The sequence below is a fragment of the Falco naumanni genome, chromosome Z, assembly GCF_017639655.2.
Source record: "Falco naumanni isolate bFalNau1 chromosome Z, bFalNau1.pat, whole genome shotgun sequence".
NCBI lineage: Eukaryota > Metazoa > Chordata > Aves > Falconiformes > Falconidae > Falco > Falco naumanni.
The window spans coordinates 85,198,293-85,219,765 of NC_054080.1; the positions used below are offsets into that span (position 1 = coordinate 85,198,293).

The 21,473-nt window shown below is 48.6% G+C and overlaps 1 protein-coding gene across 18 annotated transcripts in view; it reads right to left on the bottom strand.

Annotated features, from left to right (window-relative positions):
* TCF4 (transcription factor 4) overlaps positions 1–21,473 on the bottom strand; it is a 239,941-nt gene that overhangs the window by 43,198 nt on the left and 175,270 nt on the right. For all 18 annotated transcript variants that reach the window (XM_040579814.1, XM_040579813.1, XM_040579809.1 and 15 more), the window contains one exon: positions 236–341. In XM_040579814.1, coding sequence (XP_040435748.1) covers positions 236–341 — 106 coding nt within the window. The remainder of the gene's footprint in view (positions 1–235; positions 342–21,473) is intronic.

Here is a 21,473-nt window from a genome sequence, read left to right on the forward strand (position 1 = left end):
CAAGAACCTCGGATGATAAGAGGCTGGCAAGTTATTCACTATGCTGCTTCACTGCAGGATCAAAACAAGATGTTCAGAGGCATAATGGTCAGACAAAGACGGACAGGTCTTCATTTTAATGGTAATGTTACAGACCACAAGACGATAATCCAGCGTGCCTCGACTACATATAAACTAAAATACAAACACCGAAAATGTATGCAAAACAGATTGCCTTTTGAAAGCAGCGTCTTACCTTGCATGAAGAAGGAGCTAGGAAAAGTGCTGGCTGCTGGTTTTGAGGATGGATAACCTGGTGAATCCCTATTGTAGTCGGCAGTGCTTGCTGACGGGGCATAAACCTAAGGAAAAAAGACTAATTTAGTATGCCTTTAGCAGGAAGCAGGAAAGAAATATTGAGTTTTTACCTTGCTCAGTATAAATCCGTTCACAACACCACATAATTCTTCTCTCAGAACACAAAACCCTCAGTATATGTGTGACTGGAAAATAAATTCTAAGCTTCAAAAGAAACTCCAGCCTGACATTTTCCAGCTTTAAACAAGGATATGTGCAAGATATTTGTCAAACTATGTATTTCTGTAAATAAAACGAACAAACAGATGCACATATGTTCTTCCTAGAGCATTACGAAGCTTAAAACAAACAAGAACTTGAAACAATGCTGGTTTTCTCATATGAAAGCATACAGACTTTACCCACTTAGGAACAAAATTGAAAGCACTGCAAGGAAGTAAAAAACGTTATTTCCCAAACTAATAAAATAATAAAAAAAAATAATTTAGAAAACCAGCATTATCAAGAACACAGAAAATTACAAACATATCTTGGGATATTAAATTCCCATGGATCAAGCTCTTTCCAGAGAAGCTTGAAGGGACTATTAAAAACCTGGATCTACACAAGACCACCAACGCAGCGTGTGTGCACATCAGGGAAAAAACTCCTCCTTTCTTAGGACTTAGTGTATTTGTCTGTGCAATAAACTTAGCCCGTGTGCCAAAACACTCATTTACTTATATCTGTTTACTGATACACCAGAGCCTCCTGCAACCTGCCTTTAGAAAATACCGATTCTATTTCTTGCTTTAGTTTACTCCAACCAGGACGGCATTTAAAACCAAAACAAAACCAAAAAAAGCCCCAACAACCCAGTCCGGGCTGGTAAGTGCAATTTATTATTTACAATGTAATTTATTCCCTCTGCCTATATTCTCTCTATATTCCTCCGTGCTTTGTTTCTGTGCTGGAGGTGCCTCTCTCCAGATGGTCAGGAAGACTGAAGCACTGTCATCTCCTTGATGAAAATGGATACCTTCCTGCCTCCATTTTGAAGCAGGCAGCAGATCACAAAATTGGCAGAGCGCCTGCTCCGACGTTCGCAGGTCACAGCGAAAGGGAAGAGAAATCCACCAGCACAGCATGGCCGCCGGCGGGGCTGGGAAGGGCGCCCGGCTCCTCCACCGGCACCCCCCCAACAGGGCAGGGGGAGCAAAGAGCTTCTTGTGTTAAAAAATAAAAACCCACCCAAAAAAACAGCGAGCAAAAGGCCGAAGGGCTGCACAGCAACTGCCCCCATGCCACGGGGCTGCCAGAGCCCCGGCCAGGAGCAGGGCGGTGGGATGGGGCTGGGCAGCCCGGCATCGCATCCCAAAGGGGCACAGCAGCCCCTCTGGCTCTGTGAGCCTGACGGCGCTCGCCCCAGCAGCAGCTCGGGGCCTGGGACAAGCCCAACGTCACCAACCAAAGCAAAAGTCTCGCGAAAATAGTCAAGACCAACACAGGTTTTTTACTAAAAGGCAATGCAGCCCCTTGCCTACCGACCAAACCCACTGCCGAGCCACCAGCTTGCGCCACCAAGCCCGGGACACCGGGCGGGATGTGATCGCCGCGATTGCTGCCACTGTCAACGTGCTACTCACGTGTCAGCACTTCACTGGATAAAATTACAAATGTAACTATTAAATAAAATATGATTTAAATACCTACAAGTAACCACCAAAACCCTGCTGGCTGCCTGCCTGCGGGAGGGTGGGCAGGGCTGGCCCTGGTCAGGCAGGGGCACCCAGCCCTTGGGTACCAGGCTGTCATTTTGGAGCAGGGCTGCCACGTGCTCTCGCCAGGCACCACATCCCAGCCTCCGCCATGACAGCGAGGGACTGGGGGGTCCACCACCCCAGGATCAGTCCCTGCGCACATCAGTCAGGCCCAGCACCAGCTGCAGCCCAAAGTGTCACTAATACTAGCACCTCCGGCATGGCCGTCTTCAGGTCAGCTCTCCCTTCAGGATGCTGAGCGATGCAGAAAGCGAGCTGGCATGGGACATTAGTGATGGCTTCAACCTGTGGCCAGGGGCAAAGTCCCTCTTGATCTCAGCCCCTCTGCACATTCTCGGGATGAGTGCTGTTGTTCAGCTAAGGGAGGGGATGTCAGGAACACAGGTAAGTGGCTTGTTGAAAATCCTGAGAGTCAGGATGAAGGAGAGCTTCAGTCAGCCCAAAGCTCCGCTCCCTGGTCAGCGGGAGGGTACGGGGGTGCCTCCCCCCAACACCCCCTCCCACCGCTGCTCCTGCATTGCCTTCAGAAATGCTTCACACAGGTCCTGCAGCGCCCAGTGAACAGCCCGGCAGAAACCGCAGAGGTTTTCACAAAAGGTAACGGAACACCAGATTTAATCCTGAAAAGATCAGATGGGACATGTCAGGGGGCAAAAAAGGTGCTTGAACACAGGCGGTGCCCAGCAAGGCAGTAAGCACACAGGTCGGAAAGCAGCCAGTACACCAACGGCAGCGTGCTGGCTGCACCCACCGCGCTTCTTCCCTCTGGGCTGTGCCCGTGGAGCACGGAGGGACCCCAGGAAGGGCTGGGAGGGGTGTTCAGGGGGGGTGTCCCCTTGCCCTCCCATTACCCAGCCAGCTCGTAGCTCTCGTCCCTTCTGCTCAGGCAGCCCACAGTGTGCCCTGGCTGCCAGGGAGGTTTCCCAAGGGACAGGCGGACACCCCATGGGTGACCTCGCCGGTGAGGCAATGCCGCCAGCAGCATCCCAACGACCGTGTTGTAAGAACGGCTCTGGGAAAAACGAGGTGGCCCTGGCCTGGAAGGAGACAAAGAAAACCCCTCCTGTGTCCCCTGCACTCACTCCCGCTGTTTCAGGAGTGACCGCCACCTCTCCCTCCCCTGCCCCAGCGCAGGGACGGTCCCAGGTCACCCCCCTCTCCCCACACAGCCCAGCCCTCCCGCTCACCACGACACACATCCACCTCAACCCATGCCTGGTCCTCCCGGCAGTGCCGCAGCCACCCAGCCTAGCGGCTTTCAGACATGCCTCTGGCTCCACCAAAATCACCCTGGGAGACCCCCCCGTCCCCGATGGAAATCTGGCTTTGCGCCTCAGCCTTCTGCAGTACCTGCACAGCATGAGTTACCCAGCTCTGACAGCTCCCCGTATGCACTGTAAAGAAAGCAAGTATGTACTTTACACCTCTTGCTGACTTGTTCCCTAATTTGAGTTTGCTTCGCTTCACTGCTTGTTGTCAAACCGAACCGTAAAGCTGTGGGGTCAGAGTCTCCGCGGTGGGTGCCTGAGCCACAACTGCCCCTGCGCCGGGGCTCCATAGGAACGCTCTCCGGGAATAACCCTGACGGGCACGATCAGCACTTCAATGAACTTACAGAAAACCACGGTGGCAGCAGAAGCGTGCCGTGGGGCTGGGGATGCCCACGGAGGGGCAGGTCCCTGCCCTCGGCTCCCACTTGCCAGCAGCTCCAACCCACCTCCCGACCCGTCAGCAACGGGAGACGCGGCGGGGCAGGGCGGCAACTCAGCCTGGGACAAACGCTGTACGAAGACCCTGCCTGAAGGCTTTGGTACAGGGCTGGTCCGCTCGGAGGTCAAGGAGGGAAGCAAAGCAAAGCAAAGCATCAGTCGGAGCAGGGGAGGGCAGACGGAGGCTGGCAGTCATGAAATGATGGGAAAACCAGCCAAAATAAATGCCAGCTTACAAAGTGTCATGTAACTGGGTGTAACTCTTCCTCACTAAAGACAGGATACTTGATTTATTCTTCTGTTGGTTTTACAACTGAATTTTCACACAGTGAAAGCCACTGGGCTGAGGCAAATTAACTCATTTTGCTGTGACAGGCTTAGTCATAGGAAGAATTTGAGGAGATACAAGGTAGCTATTTAAACAAAATTGTGTATTTCCTGAAGAAGTGTCACTCTTTCAACATAAATATTCATTATTTTCAGATTTTTATCACAGTGGGATTCTCATGTTATCACGAGATTAGTTAAGAACACACATGGAAATTCCTCTCCTGTTAAAATGTGCAGAAGTCTTCAGATTTGCTTCCCACTGTATCATCGTGACTGCCATTATTTTCAACAGGCAATAAAGAGAGTGTAGGAGACGACTAACTGGATGAACAATGTTCTGACCAGCCCCTGTCTTTGTGTCATTCTTCCACAAAGCAATGTTTAAAAAAAGCAAGAAGCGTATTACTTAATCACATTAATAATCTACCAAAAAATGTTTGCCAGACAATTTTACAGAGATGGAATTGCGCCGATAACCCTGTTAAACAGAAACATAAATTATCATGAGTAAGAGATGATAAAGAAAACAACCCAATAACTTGATCCAGAATAGCTAAAGTAAAATGGCTTAAATTTATGGCACTGGTAAAAATGGTGAAATGCTGTCTCCTAAAAGGCAAGAGAGAGTAAACTGTAGATGAGTACAAGTGACTTTCTGATTTGACAGAAAATATATTACAGATTTAAAAGACGTTAATATTCTTAAAAGAGAGCCTGAATTTAGAAAATCACTCTGACTCATGCTGGGAGGTTTGAAGAGATGATGAATAATGATCTGGGAAAAACACGCCATTCTGTAATGTGACATGATGAAAAAAATTATCACATTGTTGCCATTTTTGGGAGCCTGCCTGCAAGTTCCAAACACCTTTTCTTCTTTGATTCTTCCGGAAAGCTCACTGTCCTGTGAACACGTTTCCAACATCTTTAGTTTTTCAGTACTTGGGAGATGTGGTTTGCAGAGGTGTCAATGCGGCGGGCACTGCCCCAACGCCTCTGGCCAAGCCGCACTGAGCATCCCTGATGCTCGCGGGTGGGCTGGACCATGCGCGTGCCCTCTGCCTGTGGCGCCGTGCTCAAGCCTTGGGGATCCAGAGTCCATCAAATAAATGATAACCAACTTTGACAATGCCTATTAGTAAGTCAGGATGTCAGCTACGGAGTAACCGGGGGCGTGCTGGTTGGTACTGGCACAGGCTGGGGGGGAGGAATCCCGACCCCGCCAGGACAGGGATGCGGCTGCCCCTCACAGACATCGCCAGTGGGGATGTGTGCACCTGCCCAGTACCAGGAGATGCCTCCAGCTTTGAGGCTCTGCGGGGCGGGCCGGTCCCCCGACCCCCCATAGTTGCTCCATCAGGGAGCTGGGGGGCAGCTGGCTGCAGGTGTTTGCAAACCCAGCTCGAGCGAGGAGATGTGAAAGGTTTTCTTTTTGGCTTCCACCTTGGCTCTTCCCCTCAATTCCCTCCACCTGTCCTCTCGCAGGTACTGGCTATACCATTGCCAGAATATTTCAGATTTCCCCTCAGATTGGAACATGTCTCCATTTCCCCCACTGACAAGATGCTCTGCATGAGGCAGGCTGGACGGGAGGGCATCCCTCGAGTGCGAGGGCTGCATCAGCGTGACGGGGCACGGGCAGCCCCATCCCAGCCTTCACACACAGGGTGAAATTGGGAAAAATCTATTACCTGGCACACACGGCACAACCGTAAAGCACAAGCTGTAGAACACGGCTGTGACTGAGAGCAGCTTATTTCCGTACGCAAGGGCAAGCGACTTTCATAGGTACCTGCTAGGAGGAAATGTTTGCGAAAGAGAATAAACCCATCAATCAGTAGTCCAGAGACTTTGAAATACACGGTGAAACTCCTTTAAAATTAAGATCTCAAAGAGAACATTTATTAAATTATAAGTCCATTACCAAATGGCAAAGCGTACTGGCTATCAGAGCTGTCAGGAAGAATAAACCTGCTCGCTGGAACAAGCTGCTCTGCATTAGCAGATGTCAGCTTCTCACAGAGGGAAAAACTCTCTTAAGCGAGTACCTGCCCCAGCATCCAGCACTTGTGGCAGGAGCCTCGCTGAGCCCGCTGTGCCGGCCACGCAACGCCACCTCTTCCCACCGACCCCCGCCTTGGTGGCACCCACCGGCTCCTCCATCTGGGCTGACCGCCAGCCAGCCCAGGGCTGGCCACCACTCTCTGTGCTCCCAGGTACAGCAACCTTCTCATCACAACCTGTCTCCTACGGCATTCCTGCAGCCGGGACTGCTGCTGAGGGCCCAGGAGGTCCCCACGTGCCGGGCGGCAGGTGAGAGCGGGGCAACGCCCCGGGCAGCGGCAGGGGAAGAGCTGCTCTAGCAGTGCGGTCCCCAGCCTGAGCGCGCCCAGGGAAACGCTCTTATCAGGAAGGCTAAAAATGAAAGTGTTTTTAAAAAACAGTAATTAGAAAATAAATTCACTACTCCTTCTTTTACAACCGCTTGAGGGGCACACTCGGCTGCTGTTGTCACTCCTCCCAGCTCTGCCATCAGATCAGCAACGGGCCCTGCAAGGCTAGGCGGGAATTTCCCCAGCTTTTTGTTAAGAAAAAAATTAAAAATAAATCTGTACTTTAATATGTGCGAGGAGCAGACCCCCCTTTCCATGGGCTGACCTGTTCCAGGTTTCCAGCAGAAGGGCACTTTTCAAACCACAGGTCCCTAATTTCGGCCACATGTTGCTGCGGGTGAGCGGGGGGAGAGGAAGAGGAGCGGGCGCGGGGGTGGCGGGCGCTGATGAAAAGCGCAGCCCCGCCAGTGAAGCACATTACCAGCCCGGCCTGGAAGGGGCCGGAAGGAAAACCCACCCACCTCACCCTGCGTTTATTCTATCAACCTGCAATTGCAGCAATCAAAACCAGATGTCGGCTCTTCCAGATCTTTCTCACAGGACAAACACGCGAAAGGCCTCGGGCCTGGCGTTGCCATCAAATGGTAATTGAGACCATATGAGCCCCAACACAGAAAAGCACATGCAAACCACCCCCTGGCCCCGCGAGGGGTATGAAATGGCAGGTCCCGCTGAGCCGCTAAGTGCACGGTGCGCCGTGAAAAGCAAGTGTACATGGGCAGGGCAACCACCTGTACGGCACGCCGCCCCCGCCGCCAGGGCCCGCGGGCGGGCAGGGGGCTGCCCGGGGTTAACAACACAGGTTGGGTAGTGCAGGTGGGAGGCTGAGCGCGACCCTCACCACCTTCGCATCGCTGCTTGCGCCACGGCCATCCCTCGACGCCGGCTCTCCGGTACACACCGCGCCGTGCATCGCACCATGCACCGCGTGCCCTGCACTGCAGGTTGTGCGGCGGGTTCGCTCCCGTGATGGCCTCCTCTCCCGCTGCTCGTGCTTATTAAAAATTCTGAGTGAGGCTCATTAAGCGCAGCCCCCTGTGCCGAAAGGCCTCTCAGAGAAGGCTCTGTGCCAGGGGTGCTGTGCGCCCCATGCCCACCAGCACCACTGTGCTGCAGGACCGGCCCAGCCGCGGCAGAAGGTCTCCGTCCCCTCCCGCTGCAGCCCTGCCTCTCATCCGCGCAAAAACACCATCAAGTAGGAACTCAGGAAGCCTGAAGTCAACTCAAAAGCCACCACAAAGTGCCAGTTTTACAAACCACAGCTCGTTTTGAGGTGAAACACTGAAATCTGGAACAAACCACCTATTTGCTGCGCACTGGTTGTTCCGCTCCTACCAGGAACTGCTGCTCACACAAAGAGCTGCCCCACACTCAGCATACCCTAAACATTAGCTGCCTGACTTTTTTTCCTTATCCCACCCTATAAGATCCTCTAAGTCGGCAGATTCTGTTCAGTTAAAATGTCTTCCAGATGGGACTGCTGAATAACTGCATCTCGTGAACACCCAAAGTTAAAAAGGGGTCAACTAATTTAGAGGAAAAAAAATTTAAAAAAATTTACAACATTATGTCATTCCTGTGCAGCAATACACACGCTAAAAAAGCAACAATAACATAAATAGACCTGGAGATTTTCTATTCGGGCTCTGATTTCTTTCATTATGCAGCTGTCCCAGGTCATTACCAAAGCAATGCAAGAGCAAGTGCCTCCACCCACAGCGAGGTCTGGGACCGCAGGTGAATTCTGCTCTAACTTGGCAGCGTTCTTCTGGGATGTCGGCAGAGCTCATCAAATGGTCCCACCAAAGCACAGCTTTTTCCAGCAGGCATCAGAGAAAGAAAAAGAAGAGCGAGAGCAACAAGAAAAGGAAAGTCATTGAATCATTTTGGTTGTAAAAGCCCTTGCAGATTGTCAAGCCCAACTGAGAACACCAAAGTCTGGCGAAGGAGAAACTGGGAGATGGCCACCTACGGCAAGAGGAAGGCCCAGGGATGGGAAAGAGGAAAACAAAGCAGACAGAAACGAAGAGCAAGAAAAAAAATATTACTTATTTGTCCATTTAATAACTAAGTAGCCCTGGACTGTTTTTTGGTTTTGAGCGTGTATCACAGAAGGAACAAAGCAAAGGGGGATGCCCGGGGTCCCTGGCACCACCAGCAGTGAGACTGGCCAAGCTGGGCAGAATCAGAGCAGCGTCCGACACAAAGCCGCCAGCGCAGCTGAGCGACCTGCAGCTGGGCATGGCTTTGCCATCTGCGGGTTTTTTTTTCTTTCTTTCTCCAGGTCACATGGATGTGAGCACAAGTGGATCAGCCTCCACCAGGTCACAGGGACAGGAGCAGGGGAGGCTCTGAGACTCAGAGACCTGCCCTGAGGGCGCTCCAGGCTTCAGCACCACTCTGGTCGTGCTTCTTCGAGACATGACCCCGCCATCACCAGCCCTGCTGGCATCCAGAGAGTGCGCAGGTGAAGGGATGGAGACACACACCAGCACAGAAGATGTAACAGAGGCTGCAGAGAAACGAGGAAATTCTATATTTTTGGAGATGCTGACTCCACAAAAGCTGATGAGGAGCTGGCAACCTGAGAGCGGAGGGAGAGTGTTGGCTAATTTCCCCGATTGGGGTAAACCGGCACACAGCCCTCATGGTAAGCACTGGCTAGACTGGACTCGCTGCAGTGAGGCTCAGGGAAGGACCCCGAGGATGCAGAGGGCAACAGAGAGCAGCAGGAGACACATGTAGGAGGAGAAGCAAAAGACCAAAACTGGGAGGGGGTAGGCAGGAAGAAACACAAAGAACCAGGGCTGTGACCGGAGAGATGGGACAAAATTAAAAAATTAAGCCAATGCCCTTCAGTTACCAGGATTTTCACAGTTGCAGCTGCTCAGCAAGGCAGAGCCAGACCTCCAAAAAGCAATAAAGAGGGAGCAGAGGAAAAAGAATGGGAAAATAGAAATAAAAGTGATGATGAAAAGAACAAAGGTGCCACTTGGCTGAGTTCCGGGGGCAGTTTCCATACGTGAAATCTTACTCACATTTCATGTAAGATAGCGTGTTTTTAAACATTCAGGTTTTTAGTAAAGGAGGTCCCAGAAGAGACAGAGACTATGAAAATAACTATTTCACGCAGATTCCTTCTTTTGGGATCTGCTTTCCAACTTCCTTTTCTCCCCTGCATTTTTCAAGAACCGTTTTGTGTTGGGTTTTTTAATTTTCTATGCTCTGTTTACAAATACATGCAGAGACAGTGAATGTATCAGACATCTGCCTGTATTTTCCTCTCAAATCTCTCCACAAGAAAAGAGCCTTAATTTTGCAATCTTACAGTGTTTCTGGCCATTACCTACCTAGCATAGCATGATCAACTAATTTCAAGCACCTACAATCATTAATTAGACCTTATCTGTTTGCCTAAAGTCCTGACACAAGCTCTTGACAGCGGTGGGCTGGAGACCCAGCGGCACGCAGGCTGAGCTGGGCACACTGGGAGGGACTGGGACAACCCAAAGGAAACCATGCTTCACTGGAGAGCGCTGGGGATGGAAATGCCCCCGTTCAGGACGAAGTCTGACGGAGCAGCCCCGGGAAATTGGCTATGAACTCCTCTACTACCCACCAGGACTGCCATCAGGTGCCCTGTGCCCCAGCTCCAGCCCGCCCCTGTGCCCAGAGGGGTGGGTGCACCCCCTGCATACCCCACCAGAAGCCGGGATTTCACCCGGTACCCTGCATGAACTGCGGAAAACTCCAGGACAACTGGCTACTCAACCAGCTCCGGTGGAAATGAAGGTTTCAGTGACGAGCAAAAAGGAGCCCAGGCTGGATTGCGCCTTCCTGTGGCGTGAGTTTTCGGAAGAGGTGGGTCCTGGGCTGAACCCAGCGCCTCAGACCCACCTCGGGTGATGAATCACGAGCTGTGCCCTCTGCGGAAATGTCTTCATCTCCGGGAACGGCGGGAAGTGGGGTGACAGCGGTTTCAGGTGCCGAGACACAATAAAAACAATGAGGGAAGAAAATGTTTGCTTTTTATGTCAGCAGAGATGTCAGTACCCATTAATAAATCTATCTGCTAAATCTACTCTTATTCATGTGGGACATCACCAAGTTAAAGTAAAATAAATTATCTTTAATTAAATGGAATTGTCGTCTTCCTCCTGCTATCATCCCCAATTATTACATCCTAATCAGCCCTTTTGGGAGAAGGCATGAGGGAAGGCTGAAAGGCACATTTACTATAAACAATTTCTCTCTCTGTCAAGAGATGGAAATTTTATTTTAATTATTGTTTAGGACTATGATTTTCACCCAGTTTCTGATGAAAGGGATTAAAAGTTGAAAATGCCATCATTCAAAGAAAGAAAGAAAGAAAGAAATCTGTTCATGTCATTGCTGCAGAGCAATTTCCTCCTAGTCCATCCTACAATTAAAGCCCAGAGCAAGGCAGCCGCAGTTAGGAAATATGCAACTCATTTGTTTAAACTTTATCCTCATCTCCAGCGGGAGAGTTCAGTTATAAAATATTTTGATTAAAAAGACAAGGTAAAAGCATGAGGCTGGTGGAGCAGGTCGGAAGGGGATGCTCAGAGGCCAGCGAGTGCTGGACCAGGTGACAAAGATTTAGGCTCTGCCCAAGTCCACGCAGCACTACTACGTTTAAATAAATGCATCAGAGGTTCCAATCCCTTGAATCTTGTTTTGGGGGGGAAGAACCGCACTTGAAAAGCAGCCCGCAAGCTTTTCTGCCACCTACGCAGCGCACCTCGTGCTGGGCAGGGGCAGCGCTTTTGGGCGAACCTGATTAATATCGAGAGGATCAGGACCGTGAATCTGCATGGTTTAAGTGTGACCATGGGAAATTCAGAGGGCTGGCATGCAGATTTGAGTTCATCTGCGTGTGACTCAAACTCAAACTTTGTCATGTGAAGATTCAAAATGGAAAGAAAAAAAACCTTAAAAAAATCACGCTGCTCTAAAGGCTCCACTGGTTCGCAGCCCAAGCTGCACACAGCTGTATTTGAGAAGTTTAGTTTGCTAGCATTTAAAAAGCACTTTGAATGAAGGATACTCTCGGGGTCTGATTTTCAAACACACTCAGAGTTGTGTTTTCCCCATCACCATGACTGCATGTAAATGAAGCACTTGCGCCCGTGACTCTGCCGCGCCGCTGCTCCGTAATCCTTTGTATACAGCCGGGCTATGCAATCACCGTAATTGTGCACACAAATTAGGCACACAAAACAGCCCAGGCACAAGCTCGAGAATCTAGTCTTACAAGCATGGACAGTGTCACATACTCAAACACACCAAAATCTGGGGCTGCGAGTCAAAGCCATGGACGCCGGTTGACCTGGGCAGCGCGAGAGCAGGTGGATGGAACCAGCGAGGACATGGATAGGAAACCCTACCCAACAGCTGAAAAACTTACAGAAACAAAAACCAAACCAAAACAACAACAACAAAAAAAAAACCAACAGAAAAGCCAAAACAAAACACCCCCAAAACATCGTTTCCTTTCAGAGTTTAGTTGCTAAATAATATTGTTGAGGTATTACAGAAATACGCATACTGTAGCTTAAATACCTGCATTTAGAGGAAAGCTAGTGATAAATACATGTATTTTGAAAATCTCAGCCTGCTTCATCTGTATGATATATGATAAAGAGAAGCCTGCTGATCAAAACCTCAACATTGTTTTAAAATCTACTTTATTCACTGCCAGCACCAAGAGCCATTCTATTAATTCTAAACTCTAGCTCGATTTAGCTTTTGACAAAGCTGGGCAGTTGAAGATGACTCCTCACAAAGCTTTTCACCATGACTGAGCATTTTCATCTTTATCTTTGTTCAAGCATACTGCTGAAAGGACTGAACTATTAGGTAAACAATAAAAATGTAAGCCAAAATACTTTCAGAGGACACATCATGACCATCATCTCAGCTGTGCCCGTCTTGAGCGTAACACTCGCTTACCAGAAACCTTCCAAGATGTCATTCTTAAAATAACCTCTCAAGCAAAATTTACCACTGATGCACCAAGTCTTTTCCCAAGTTCCTGCTGTTCGCCACCACCAGAAGTTAAAGCTACACTTCTCCAACTAAACCTAAGGCACTGTACTGGTTTTAAAATACGTTCCTCCCTCTGCCAATTTTGTTTTTGCTCGCTTGTCAATTGTGGAGTCCCCGAACACGCTCTGAACAACTGCTGCCCAATTATGAAACAAGATATATTTCAGATAACAACGAAATTATTCACCAGAGAGAAAATACAGATTATGATGAGAAATGGAAAAGGAGGAGCCACTGAATCCTGATTAATTAATGCAACTTTCTTTTTTGAAAAATGCACTTTTCAGGGTGTAGCACTGTTTTCATTTAACGCTGCTTTGAATTGCCGCCTACAGAAGTTAAAAAAAAAAAAAAGGAAAAGAAAGAAACCACAGCTATACAAGCCTGCTGACTTCTTATAAAAGAACCAGTTTTAAACTTGTTTACACTACTGATTCCAAATGAATTCAAGATGGTGGCTAGTTAAAGAAAGGGAGACCATGCCAAGGATTTTGATCAAAGAACTTCAATTCAACAATGTTCAGTTTTAATTGACCACTAATTAAGCTACATTAGTCAAAGAAAAGTCTATATCACTTCTGAGTAATGAAGAAAGGAATTCATTTAACCCTGTCCTAGCCCTCCTTCAGCCAGCTTACAGAAAAGCAGCTTCTCAAGTATCAGCCTTGGAAGCATTTCCAATATTAATCCGCCAACAATTTTTTTAAAGAGAGAAAAAAAGTGTTGGAGGAGGGTAAGCTTTCCCAGCTCGCATCCCTCCTCCCACGGGGTGAAGCTGTCTCCCAGGGAGAGGCATTTTCGTGCCGAGAGGGACCAGGGACCGGGGGCAGCAAACTCCAGGAGCTCTTGGTGCTTGGCATGGTGCTGGGGAGAGGGAGTGCTGCACCCGCGCAGGGTGGCAGCCACAGGTAGACGTGCCCCTCTGCATGTAGTTGCACGCACAGGTACATGCTCAAGTGTGACAAACTATGGAAAACTCTATAAAAAGGTCCCCCCCGACCAGAAGAGTCTCCTGGGCAGCTCCGCTGACCTGCGGCGATGCTGCGGTCCTTCCTCGATGGGACAGCACCGTTGATTCATGCGTGACTCTGCTCCAAGGATGCCAAAGGAAACCTACACCTAATGAATCGCCGGCTGCAAAATTAGGCTCTGAAATGCATTAGGGAATGAAATATTCTTTTTCCATTTAGTGTTTTTGTCTTTTAAAAGTCCGCAGGATCAGATAAATTATAAAGGAACCAAACTGAGGCCAACAGGAGCATGCTGAGAACAGTAAGGTTAGAGATGGAAACACCGAGAGATGGCACAGGGACCAGCCAGCAGGTTTTAAGAAGTGCCAGCAGTTCGCAGTACTCCTGCTCTGCAGCTAAGGAGAGGAGGTTGCATGATGCAGTAAGCAACGCCAGGGCTTTGCAGCTCCACAGAGCCGCAGCACACTTTGATGAAGGCTATACTTGTGGCCTTAACTTGCATTATATTTTATCCTAATGATTTTTGGCTACAAACTACTGCATTTCATAGAATAGAATTTAATGAGTACCATATCTTTAACATTCTGCCAAATGCTCATTAAAATGCACTTGTTTTTGCAATGCAATAGCTAGCTATATGAAACCAAAATATTAATGCAAATTGGCATTTCTAAGTTTAAAGCGGTATTTGCATAACAGGAACGAAACATGGTGCAAGCTGAAAGAGCGCGCACAACACAAATGCCTCTTAACACCATAATTATTGCAAGGAAAAAATGATGGTTTGTGCACACCATCATGAGCTCCAGAATAAAGCATCTGCCACTTTGCGACACTGTTATCTCCCAATGCCCAGTCTCACCAAGAAAAGAGTGTCTGAAAAGACTCTGGAAGCACTGGAGCTGATAAACTAGATAGGTACAAAATGCAACTTAAAAAAATATGAACGCACTTATGCAAATATGACTATCCTGCCTAAAAATTACAAGAGGCTGCCAGTAGCAGCGAAAGATTAGCTTGTTAGTTGAGAGCCACAGGCCATGCCAAAGGTATTCCTATTCTAATAAAGCAGTCGTTAGCTGTAGTAATCAGTACCTCAAAGTAAATTCGGTTACGAACCAGGCTTGGGACTCTGACACAGCAGTATTTAAAAAACTGTGTCTCTACCACAAGTGGAAAGGAGCTACTCGGGAAACCAATTACTCCCTATTAGCAAATGGGCGTCACCAGACCGACGGACATCTCTGTTGTGGTATCAGCACCGGAATAAACCTTTCAAGCTTCCCTTGGGGTGTATGCTGCTTTGCTGAAACGTAAAGAGGAGTGGGCAAAGCCTGGGGTCTGCAGTTGATGGGGGGGCACAACTGTTAGTTCCGTTTTAAAAATAAAGCCAAACAATACTATGGGTGCTTTCTCAGAGCTTCAGAAAGAATCAAAGTAATTCAAGGATTTATCTCACGGACCATCTGTAAAAATGGATCTTTACATTATTACTAGAACGCCTTGTGTGTCTAGGGAAAGCAAAAAAAGTAAAGCTGCCTGCCATCACAGAGCAGGGCTCGGCAGCCCTTGGTGGTGGGATCTGCTGGCGCCAGCCCACAGGGGCAGGGCTTCCTCAGCACTGTGCCCCAGGGGAGCAGGAGCGAAAGGGTTAAATCCCCCACTGACCCCATCGCACAGAAGCACCATTCACCCCAGCACAGGTAGCCCCTGCAACGTGCCTGCCTCTCCGCAGAGGGCTTTTATTAATTGCACTGGGCGTCGCTGCAGAGCATCACCAGCATTTCTCAAATGGTTAATGGTTCCGTCTGTGGCCAACATGGAAGGGAACCAAATCATTAAACCCTCTAGCTCCTCTGAAGCAAGCACTGAAGGCAGACATTTTCAAGACTTCCAACCTGAAATCTCTCCCGCCCGTGTGCTGATAACTGCAGACACATCAACGCACAGATGAAAGTCTGTATTTACCGTCCCTTTTCTTTTTTGCAAGTAAGAAGCCTGGGATCTCCTCCAGCTGGGAGTTTTAGTATGCACAGATTTAAGTACATGAATATTTCCAACGAAGCCACTGCATGTGTGTATGTGCATATGAGAATCTGGTCTACATCTTACTGGAGATTAAAAAAAATTAATATATTAAAAATCGCTTTTTCTGCAAATGACAGCTCACCATAAGTACCTAATACCTTACGAAATTGCACTGGGTGACTGGGACATTAGGGCTGGACATCACAGATGGACACCAAGACGTTACAAACGGTGCAAGTCCACAGTCACATACATGAAAATATTTAAACACCCATCAAAGGCAATTCAGAAATGCAATGACTGAGCCAGCAGCCCTGTTGTCACTGTCCCCTCCTTCTGCATTAAACTTGCTGAACTTCCCCAAAATATTTTTTATCAGAGAACCGTTGTGCTTTGAAAGCATTGCCGATCTGCTTTTAAACCAAACCCACGGAGGCCGTGGCTGTCGCGGCACTATGCCCAGGCTAGGGCTCACCAGGACCCCAGCCCCGCCAGCCCCCAGCACCGTACCTGCAGCAGGACATGCTGCTCCCCCCCTGGATCGAGGAGTTTGTCCCACACAATTAAAAATGCTGAGATGTCCTCTCAAATCAAATGCAGAGCTACATCACACAGAAAGGATGGTTTGACGTAGCGTGATTTTATTTACTGGATCTTTCTTTCCCCCTCCCCCCTGCACAGTAAAAGTTGCTATGAAGAATAGTTCAGGCTATAAATAAGACACCGAGACACTGAAAGCAAATTACCATCCTATGAGTTAATAGCATACCAAATCAAAGACCTCAGCCTAGGTCTTTTGAAGATCTACAACTGCAACCTCAAAACTGTGGCAGATCTCTGCGTGCAATCGGAGCAGCAGAACTTATTTCGTATTCCGACTTCCACAGATCTGTGTGTGTGGTTCAGGCGGCGAGAGGGATTATCAAAAACAGGCTTCTGCCAGAAGTGATCATTACAGAGCTGTCTATACATGTGTAATTTTATTTTCCCCTACAAGGTGCCCTCTCTTGGCTTTGGCAGAATCAACAGCCCTTCTTCATGAGACAGATGTGTGCTGGCATGGCGCTCCAGATTCCTTAACCAGGAGAGACGGTGCTCCCCAGGAATGGGGGGGTTATTTATTTCTTCCGAACGCCGAAGCCGACTATTCCTCTGCCGTTCTCCTAAGCCCGTACTGTATATGAATCCTTCACACTCACATGAGATGCTGAACAGGGGCCGTCTGCACCGCTGTATGATCAGGAGTGACACACACACACCCCCCACACACCCCCCCTGCTTGTGCCACTGGTGTGAGAAAGGATGGGCTGGGGAAAAAAGAGAAAGGGGGAAAAAAAAAAGAAAAAAAAAAGGAAAAAGGAAGAAAGCTAGAAAGCTCATCCTGACAGACAGTGGCTACTGGCCACTGGGACCTGGGGCTGAACTGGGACCAGTCACCTTGCACCCAAACTCTGCCTGAAGTCGAACAGCACAAAAGCATTGTATTCTAATGAACCACTGAAAACACATGTTTAACTTCTGAAATGGTGAACAGTTTGTAAAATACTAATTTAGGAAGTCAAACAAAAAACCCCCATCCACACTGGTTGTTGTTGTTGTGGTTTTTCTGATAAAAATAGCGACCGTCAAGTTTTATTCTGGAGATGGCTTTTATTTATGAGCTGGAACTTTGGAATGGGGAGAAAGAAAACATGATACTGCATTTGGTGACTAAACGTGCCCAGGAGCCCCAGAAACTTCCCTGCACCCTCTGCGAGGGGTCCTGGGACCGCACGCGGGCTCCCACCGTACACGTCAAGCAAGGGTTGTGTTTCACCGTGTGACTGCTGGGAAGCGGGATCGCTATCCCGAGGCGCTGCCGACCAGCTTACATTACCTTATTTCAGGTTGCAGCGCTACCCTGTCTCTCTTTCAGGTGTTAATAGGAAAATCGGGTTGGCATCCTGGCAGCTGCCACCGCTCTGAGCCTCGCAGCTGTCCCCGCTCCCGAACGGCGCACAAGGACGCGCTGCAAAGGTAACGGCGGGGAAGATGGCTGAGCCAGCCTCGTACCTCCCTTTGCCAGCCAGACTTCCCGTAGGACTGGCACCGGGAGCACACGGACATCTCGTAACGGGCTCTGGCACTGAGCCGCACTGTGACGATTGTGGATGCGAGGGATTTACTGTCTGCATAGGCACTGGCGAGGTTTAAACCGGCAAGAAATACATTTGGTTTCCTGGTTACACCCCACCCCCCTCCCCTCTGCCACAGCTGAACAGTCTTTTTTTCATTCTGGAAACAGCGTTAATTCTGAAAAATCTCAAGTCCAATAGCTACGGCAAGAGTGAGGATGGATTTACGCAAGCGTTTTGCTGCGAAGCTGCAGGGGATGTAAGAAAGACGCAATATGTATCAGGTGCTCAGAAATCACGGGAATTCAAATCGTTCTGTAACTCGAAATCTGTAATTGTCTAAGCACCTCAAACAACCACCACTTAAAAGACACTGATAGCTTAATCATTTCTTCTTCAACTCTTACGTTCTACCCGTTTTACACGGGGGCAGCGCAATGTTTAAGAGCAGCTGAACTGGGATATTTCTGTATGCTCCCTCCCGACAATCACACTGACGACTGCAAGAAGCTGAGTGCACGGTAACAAATATTTAGCTAAAATGCAGAAAAGAAGAGGAAAAACCAGGTAAGCCCTGGGGGTCCAGTGGCACAGCCCGGCTGAAGGAACCCCCCAACGGCAGGGCCAGCACCCAAGCACCCCGGGTGCGCAGGATCAGCTGTGGTCAAACACACCCTGCAGAAAAGCACCACTTGACAGCAGCTGTATTAAAGCACTTTTAGCCTTACCTAGCCGGGATTCCCACCTATATTAATGCTCTCTGCTGATCTCAGGACAAATCCTTTGGAAAATACAGGTTCTCATTTTATGTAACAGTGTGCACTCCATGCACACATGACACACACCCCCACACACCCCCCCCCCCCTTTCTCTGCACTTGCATTTGCTTGTGGGGACCTCAGGCAGCAGGTACCAAAGAGTACTACCTCTCCCTGTATTTGCAGATTATTTTTTTCTCTAAGCTGCGCAAGACTTCTGAAAGCCTGTTAATCACTCGACTGCAAAAAGCAAACCGAGCCTCCAGATCCCCCTCTGGTCCCTTCCAGCCCTGCCACTGCTCACAAAGGCAGCCCGGGGATGCAGCCCCTGTGCCCCGTGCCGCTCACTCCCCTGTAATGACAGGTGCAGCAGTAATAATATGCTGGGCAATCAACTTTCTCCCTCCGATATGTCAGCTGAGCTTCCTCATGCCATTAGGAATGTAAACATTTCTGCAATTTCTATTTAAACGCCAATAAAATAACGGGGTGCAGAACTCACCCTTTTTAATTTTTTAAGTAATACATTTGATTATTTTAATCACGTCAGTACTTAACTGAATGGGTTTAAATATGCATGTTAAGTCAGTTTGGTTTGGTTTATTCATTAGAAAGCCATTAAGTAATTCAGCATTATTCAGTTTGGGTTTTTTAAAAAAAAAAAAAAAAAAAAAAAAAAAAGGGGTGTGTGTGTGTCACTAAATGCACTGCACAAGACCTCTTCCATGAGGTTGTCCTTGAAGGACAAGTTACCTGTGCACTGTCTCTCCCAGGAGGTACAACTGCTGCTATCACGGATTTCAGGGCAAAAAGGAATCCAGCGTACGGGCTAATAAACAGAATTTAGTAACGATGATTCACCAGATGCTGGGTAAACTCTTTTTAACGGCAATTCTGAAAGGCCACTCGGTGAGCAAAGAGCTATTTTTGAAGCAGGAAGCCCTGTTTTTCACCACGGATATCCCCTTTGTCAGGGCCGCGGCTGGTGCACGCCGGCGGCTGCTCTGCCATTCTCACCCTTACGCCTGGCAGAGGTGAAAAAGCCAAGTCAAATGTTAGCCGGGATTGTTCCCAGCCTCTTTTCATCCGCGACTCGGCTACAATGGCAGCAGCTGCAGAACAACCTTCCCCCGGCGGCCCCTCCAATTACCGGCACCATGCCCCCACGCCGGGGATGCGCCGGGCTCTGCACGGTGGCCACCCCTCCGGAGAGCCAGGTGAGGGGTGCTGGGCATGGGCACCCCCAAGCCAGGCAGCCCCCAGCTCAAAGCCTCACAAGCCGGGGGCTAGAGACCCCTCTTCTTCTTTTCAGCTGCTTTTTATTACAAAAAGCGTGGTACCTGGTTTCAAGAACAATTTGATATCGTGCACATGAGTTCTCACACCAGTCCCACTCCTGTGCAGACACCTAATAAAGCTCTGCAGGTGCATGAAATTTCCTCTGCTCAAACTTTAGGGAGGGTTGGTTGTGGTTCACTTTGGCTTTTTTTTGTGTGTGTATTATTATTATTTTTTTTAAGTATTATTAATTTTATAGGCAAAACTAAAGTCCTTATAGGGGAAAGTATTCAGAGCTCAAGTCAGCAAATCATACACAGCAAACTGCAGAGTGTATTTGCATTTGCCTGCGTGCAAGTTGAAAATGAAGATGGAAGGTCCGTGCTCCGCGTGTTGCATTTCCCGTGGACACCTCTGCCTGGGAAAAAGCTAAGAGCATCTCGAGCTGAGGCTGAAGCCTTAGGAAACAACCCACGGCACAAAAGGACAAATCCCCCAAGACCCAAGGTCTGGTCCTGCTCCTCCTGTAGCCAACTTTCAACTCGAAAACCCCCTTTTTAACTTACAGGAGAGAAACATTGTAACAACACTTAATCAAGAAAAAACAAACAAAACCCCACACAAATACAACAAGGAAAAACCAAACACACCCACCCGCCCAGAAACTTACAAGTGAAGATCTAGAAATTCAGCAACTTGGGGAAAACCAAGACCCACCCTGAATTTTTGGGGAGAAGCATATTCCAGGGAAATCTCTTGGATTTTTGGGGGGATCCTGACTTGCTCTGCCAGAACAAAGCCAGATGCTAAATATTTCGAGCTACCTGCCAAGGTCTGAGAACACCACCTTCCCAGACGACCCACAGGGGCTCACAGCAACTTTTTAATGAGCCTGAGAATTTCTCCACCGTAACAAGGAGCCGAGCAGAGGGAGAGATCACTACTGACGTAATCATCTCGGCTATCCGCGACAGCAGATCTTTTGATGAACCGAACAAGAACAACACAAACACTTTTTGAGGCGAAACCAGGGGCTGCACACCAGCCAACGTCAGTTAAACACAGCTCCTCACTGGACATGACCTGACTCTCAGCAGAAGTGCACCATGATTTTTATTACCGAGCACTGGCAATGCCACATGAAAGGGATGTGGCACTGCAATTTCGGAGGGATGGATACAGCACCCGAACCGTTGGAAGCGGTGCTCGTGGTGCAGTCGGCGGCAGGATCAGGAGGGCAGCCGGAGGGCTGGGCACCACTGCAGCACCCAAGTCCTCACTACATCACATCATCACTACAAAAAACTCCCTCCCCCTCCCCCAGCCATTTTTTTTAAAGAAAAAAAAAAAAAATAAAAGGGAAAAGAAAGAAGACACCATCCAAAGGGCAGGCGATTCCAGGCAGGTACCTTCTTCCCCCAGTATTTTGTTATTTCTGCAGGAAGGCTGACCCACCGCCTGCTGCCTTCCCCACCGGGCTACAGGCACTGCACCGCAGGAACCTTTCCCAGCACCACGTCAGGCTGCAAACTTCAAAGAGCAATTAAAAATAAATAAATAAATAAATAAAAAGATCTTCTAAAAAAATGTTCCACTAGCAACACAATATCATAGAACCAGAAAGCAGCCAACGCAGGCTAAAAAATTCACTTTTCAAAATAAATTCCCTGTGCAAAATAAGCAAATCCCATGTCTCCAAAGTGCCACAGCAATTTTACAGTAACCCAAGTATAATGCAAACCAGATTTATACTGAAACAGGAAACA